Source organism: Salmo salar, chromosome ssa19 (genome assembly GCF_905237065.1).
Source record: "Salmo salar chromosome ssa19, Ssal_v3.1, whole genome shotgun sequence".
Classification (NCBI taxonomy): domain Eukaryota; kingdom Metazoa; phylum Chordata; class Actinopteri; order Salmoniformes; family Salmonidae; genus Salmo; species Salmo salar.
In genome coordinates, this window is record NC_059460.1 from 52,174,930 (window position 1) to 52,180,929 (window position 6,000).

A 6,000-nucleotide genomic window follows, 5' to 3' on the forward strand; every position below is an offset into this window, starting at 1 on the left:
GTGTTCTACTGTAAACTTTCCACAGATGCTTGTCTGAATACAGCCCTTTCGGTTGTGTCTAGTCTGCGGTTTATTTGTTATGACTGAAGAGACCAGTGGGACTAATAACAATAGAACCGCACTTCCTTCAACAAGCTCTCCTCCCATAGGGACCCACTCCAGAGTAAAACAAAGCATATGACTTTGTTTGCCAAGACTAGATAAATGTCTATGCCACGGTCCAAGATGCAAGACTTTACAGCCAAATGTAAAAGCTGGGAAGAGCAGCAGTAAAGATGGAGAAAGCAGAGAGAGGAATGGTACTGAACCCCTCAGCAAAGAACTATTCCCAGCGCATTTCAGGGACTGCGTGAGCTACCTGTGAGCATCAGAATACAAAGCGAGTGAGGCAGTGGAGGAGCAAATGCCTACAACAGACTTTAATGAACAGAGCCCCACTGCCTGCGAGAAGGTCACCATGAGGAGGAGTGACGAATGAGAGAGGCAGGTAGAAGCAGCTCTCGGCCTTGCCTCTGCATAGGGCAGAACTGGAGGATTGTATTATCATTTTGCCTTGCAATGTTATTACTAAATTCCCTTCCAGTCCAGACACAAAAATAGTCCTAAAGAGAAAAGTCCTAAAGTTAACCAGCACAAGGAAAAGTAGCAGGTACACAAACATACTCAATGTTTGCAGCTTATTTTCAGATATTTTTCTACACTGTGTGTAGGCTAATAGTTTAATTCATAATGATCAATCAACTGCTCCTTACTTCCTCCCTTAAAAACAGCTCAGATCTCGACCATAGTTGGGCCCAGAAATAAAGCGAAGCCAGTTCAGACCAGAAACCTGAGTGTTTGAAATCAGCTGATATTGGGGCGGCAGATAGCCTAGGGGTTAGAGCATTGGGCCAGTAACCTAAAGGTTGCTAGATCGAATCCCCGAGCTGACAAAGTAAAACATCTGTCGTTCTACCCCTGAACAATGCAGTTGACACATTGTTCCTAGGCCATCATTGTAAATAAGAATTTGTTCTTAACTGACTTGCCTAGTTAAATAAAACGCTATGATGTGCTCACTCCCTGAAGTTTGTTGTGGTAGTGATTTAGCTTTGATATGGCAGTGAGCTACCCTGAAGCTGCAGAGCCTAACGTCAAGACTTAATGTATTGTCATGTAAAAAATGTTAAACTTTTAAACTGTAGTGTTTTCTGTCTGAACTCCTCACAGTGAAAATATTTTATGCAGGCATCAAAATGTAAAAGCATCAACTGCGAAATTAATTTCACTCAGAATTTGAAAATCCAGAACATAAAAATAAATTCTACCCATTTGTATGAATTATTTAATAAACTCATACTTTATGATTAGGCCAAGAAAAAATGGATTGCTGCTGTGAACTTCTGGCTAGTTAAAAAATAACTAAATCTCTCTGAAACCATAGCGGTCACTTGCCTCTCTTGATTTCATTTTCATCAAATCAGTATATTAATGTTACTTAGAAAATTAAATTCTTTGGGGATAGAGATACCTTTACTACAAAATGTTAACTTAATTTCCAGTTTCCCCATGGGCACCTACTAAAGGTAGACTTCTTTCAGCGTTTGTAGTGGTGGCAACAATACCTTACATAAATATTCTTCTTCTTACATTCTACGAGATATTGGGGAGTATAAAATAGATGCATAATTAAGATCCCGAATCAGAGAGGGCCTCCCGAGAGGCGCAGTGGTCTAAGGCATATAACAACCGGCAATGATCGGGAGTCCCATAGTGCGGCGCACAATTGGCCCAGTATCGTCCGGGTTACGGGAGGGTTTGGCGGGGGGGGCTTTACTTTGCTCATCGCGCTCTAGCGACTCCTTGTGGCGGGCCGGGCGCCTTCAGGCTGACCTCAGTAGTCAGTTGAACAGTGTTTCCTCCAACACATTGGTGAGGCTGGCTTCCGTGTTAAGCAGGCGGGTATTAAGAAGCGTGGTTTGACGGGTCATGTTTCGGAGGACGCATGACTCGACCATCGCCTTGCGAGCCCGTTGGGGAGTTGCAGCGATGAGACAAATACAACAACAAAAAAATTGCGAATCAGATCCCTAACTGTAAGGGAGGCGATGCGTCTGCCAAACTATCACAGAAAGATAGACGACTTCTTATACAGTGAGGGAAAAAAGTATTTGATCCCCTGCTGATTTTGTACGTTTGCCCACTGACAAAGAAATGATCAGTCTATAATGTTAATGGTAGGTTTATTTGAACAGTGAGAGACAGAACAACAACAAAAAAATCCAGAAAAACGCATGTCAAAAATGTTATAAAATGTTTTGCATTTTAATGAGGGAAATAAGTATTTGACCCCTCTGCAAAACATGACTTAGTACTTGGTGGCAAAACCCTTGTTGGTAATCACAGAGGTCAGACGTTTCTTGTAGTTGGCCACCAGGTTTGCACACATCTCAGGAGGGATTTTGTCCCACTCCTTTTTAGAGATCATCTCAAAGTCATTAAGGTTGAGGTTGACGTTTGGCAACTCAAACCTTCAGCTCCCTCCACAGATTTTCTATGGGATTAAGGTCTGGAGACTGGCTAGGCCACTCCAGGACCTTAATGTGCTTCTTCTTGAGCCACTCCTTTGTTGCCTTGGCCGTGTGTTTTGGGTCACTGTCATGCTGGAATACCCATCCACGACCCATTTTCAATGCCCTGGCTGAGGGAAGGAGGTTCTCACCCAAGATTTGACGGTACATGGCCCCGTCCATCGTCCCTTTGATGCGGTGAAGTTGTCCTGTCCCCTTAGCAGAAAAACACCCCCAACGCATAATGTTTCCACCTCCATGTTTGACAGTGGGGATGGTGTTCTTGGGGTCATAGGCAGCATTCCTCCTCCTCCAAACACGGCGAGTTGAGTTGATGCCAAAGAGCTCCATTTTGGTCTCATCTGACCACAACACTTTCACCCAGTTGTCCATTGTTCATTGGCAAACTTCAAACGGGTAGGTATATGTGCTTTCTTGAGCAGTGGGACCTTGCGGGCACTGCAGGATTTCTGTCCTTCACGGCGTAGTGTGTTACCAATAGTTTTCTTGGTGACTATGGTCCCAGCTGCATTGAGATCATTGACAAGATCCTCCCGTGTAGTTCTGGGCTGATTCCTCACCGTTCTCATGATCATTGCAACTCCACGAGGTGAGATCTTGCATGGAGCCCCAGGCCGAGGGAGATTGACAGTTCTTTTGTGTTTCTTCCATTTGCGAATAATCGCACCGACTGTTGTCACCTTCTCACCAAGCTGCTTGGCGATGGTCTTGTAGCCCATTCCAGCCTTGTGTAGGTCTACAATCTTGTCCCTGACATCCTTGGAGAGCTCTTTGGTCTTGGCCATGGTGGAGAGTTTGGAATCTGATTGATTGATTGATTGCTTCTGTGGACAGGTGTCTTTTATACAGGTAACAAGCTGAGATTAGGAGCACTCCCTTTAAGAGTGTGCTCCTAATCTCAGCTCGTTACCTGTATAAAAGACACCTGGGAGCCAGAAATCTTTCTGATTTAGAGGGGGTCAAATACTTATTTCCCTCATTAAAATGCAAATTCTTTGTCAGTGGGCAAACGTACAAAATCAGCAGGGGATCAAACACTTTTTTCCCTCACTGTAAAGCAGTAGGCAATACCTTTGGAAAAGTCTCACCCTTCCTTTGGCTTTGAGGATCTTCAAGAAATGTTTGAAAAACAGAGAACTGAGTTCACCACAACAACTCAAAAGGCTGTCACATCTGACATCTGCTCGTATTCACGTGTTGACAGATAGCAGAGGAACCCTGGGTTTTGAAAAAAAGGAAGGACAGGTGTGTGTGTGTGTGTGTTCAAAAGCATATTTTCTTACCCCAGCAGCAAAGCCCAGACTTCCATCCAATATTCGCTTCTGAAAAGGGGGGCAGAGAGAAAGGAGGAGTGAAGTCAAACCAAGGGCATCAACAATCCAATGTGACGTTTAGTTCAGAGCAATTCCATGGTAACGGAATTACGCTGAGACTGATTTTTCACTTTAAAATGTAAACCAAACAAAAACCATGTGATTTCAAAGTTTAACAAACCATGACTATGCACAATGACTACTTTTAAGAATTTTAACTAAAAAATGTTACTAATACACATTTACAGGAAGAACTGTGCATAAATAAAGTTTGGTAACAGAATAAAACTGAGGGATATTGTACTGTAATTCTCTTACCAAACTTTGTATCTGCAGTCTTTCCAGTAAATGTTTAATAATTGTTTGACTGTGTAAATTGTTCAAAGTAGCCATTGTGCATACAGTTGTATGGTTTGTTAACCTTTAAAATCAATGTTTTTTTGTTTAACATACATTTTAAATATATATATATTTTTTTTAAATCGGAGTCTAATTCCGTTACCATGGAAATGCCCTTCACAAGGACAAAAAAGAAAGTAAGGTATGTCTTCAAAGATATTGAACTTTCCATTTCTATGGAACTAGAACTGCTGAAGCCATTCAAATATACTGCGATTGATTTAGTGAAACTAAGGGACATATTGGAGTTCACACCAGGGACATAAACTATATTTGTGTGCATATACCAGTGTCACAATACAGTAAAACATCATACAGCAGCAACACACAGAGAAACGTTGTACCAGTTCCTTACCTGTCGGCTGGAGAAGATGAAGACCAGGGCAGCCCCAGCAGCAGTCAGGCCCCAGGTGAACAGGGTTCCCAGCAGGGCCTGGGTCACAGGACTGTAGCCTGGAAGCATGGTGCCAATCCTGGGGACAGAGAGATGCACACAGTGGAGTGGAGCCGCACAGGATACTTTAGGTTGTTTTAACGACACAGTCACAGTAGCTAACTAACTTGACGAATGTAAGGTACATTGTCAGGAAATCCCTGTAATATGAGTGCTCCAAATAACAGATCATTTTGTAGAACAAAGGCGTGTGTGCTAAATCCTGTTGGTTCAGAAACGTGACAGGGTGGCATGTTTGCAAATTACTGCCCAACCCCACAAGCGTCCTGCTTAGCTGTCTAGCTAGCTAAATAAACTTGCTTGGCAAGCAAGAAGAGAAACATTTGCTATTGCATTGTTCCATCTTTATTTGTGTCAAAAAGAGCTGTCTCTTTCGGCTCTCTATCTTAAATCAATGTGCGTTGCTAGTATCATCCAAAGAGTTGGCCTAGCAGTATCAGACGACACTGTCATACAACTTTGCTTTTGTTCGCTGCGCTGGTTATGTTGCAACGAAACACGTTTTACGGCATTACCAAGACACATGCGTTATCCGGTGACAGATTAATATATTCTCATCTTGTTTTAATTCATTAAATCACTTAAAATACTTACTGTCACTTCTGGCACCGCAAGTCGAATGTATTTACTTCCTACTTCCCTGTACACGTATCTGTGACAGGTTGAGCACTGCCCCTCGCAAGATGCCATTGGCTATTTCAGCATTTGGAGGCGTGTATTGTAATTTGATAGGACAATAAGCCTTCCTTCACAAAGTCATAGCCAGCCTATGCTACTAACCTTTAACATCAATATTACAAATTGTGTTTTATGAATGTCATGTTTGGTTTTTTCAAACTGATCATTTCCTGCATAGTATTATTTCTATTATTTTTATTGATTTTGCATATCCCACTATATAGCTTTTGTCAGGAGGTCATTTTTATTTACAATCTCTCATGTCCTGCCCAGCTGATCAGGTAAAGCAGTTTAGCAATGTAGCAGAAAATAGGTTGAAGTACCACTGCATGGGACAGTTCAGGTAAGGTGACGTAGTTACACCCCATGTAGTGCCTCTGTGAATGTAAGCTGTAAGCTATTTTTGAATTTCAATAGCCCACTGACAATTTGCTAGGGTCTGTTATTTGCAATGATCTGTTATGAATAGTCTGTTATTGTGCTTGAGGATTTGTAAGTAACCATTGTGATTATTTTCCTATATCAGCTTCAATATGTAAACTGTCCCTGTGTTGGCAGTAGGGCTTTAAACAGATAAATTCCGAAT

The 6,000-nt window shown here is 42.1% G+C and overlaps 1 protein-coding gene across 2 annotated transcripts in view; it reads right to left on the minus strand.

Moving 5' to 3' along the window:
• The window catches only part of LOC106579012 (zinc transporter ZIP11), a 145,857-nt gene extending 140,429 nt beyond the window's left edge, over nt 1-5,428 (minus strand). Inside the window, exons 1-3 of one of the 2 annotated variants that reach the window (XM_014158406.2) lie at nt 5,331-5,428; nt 4,638-4,755; nt 3,854-3,892 (exon numbers count right to left, since the gene is read on the minus strand). In XM_014158406.2, the coding sequence (XP_014013881.1) occupies nt 3,854-3,892; nt 4,638-4,745 (147 nt within the window). In that variant the 5' untranslated portion in view covers nt 4,746-4,755; nt 5,331-5,428. The remainder of the gene's footprint in view (nt 1-3,853; nt 3,893-4,637; nt 4,756-5,330) is intronic. The other variant, XM_014158407.1, reaches the window with a different exon arrangement.
• Between the last annotated feature and the right edge of the window lie 572 nt (nt 5,429-6,000).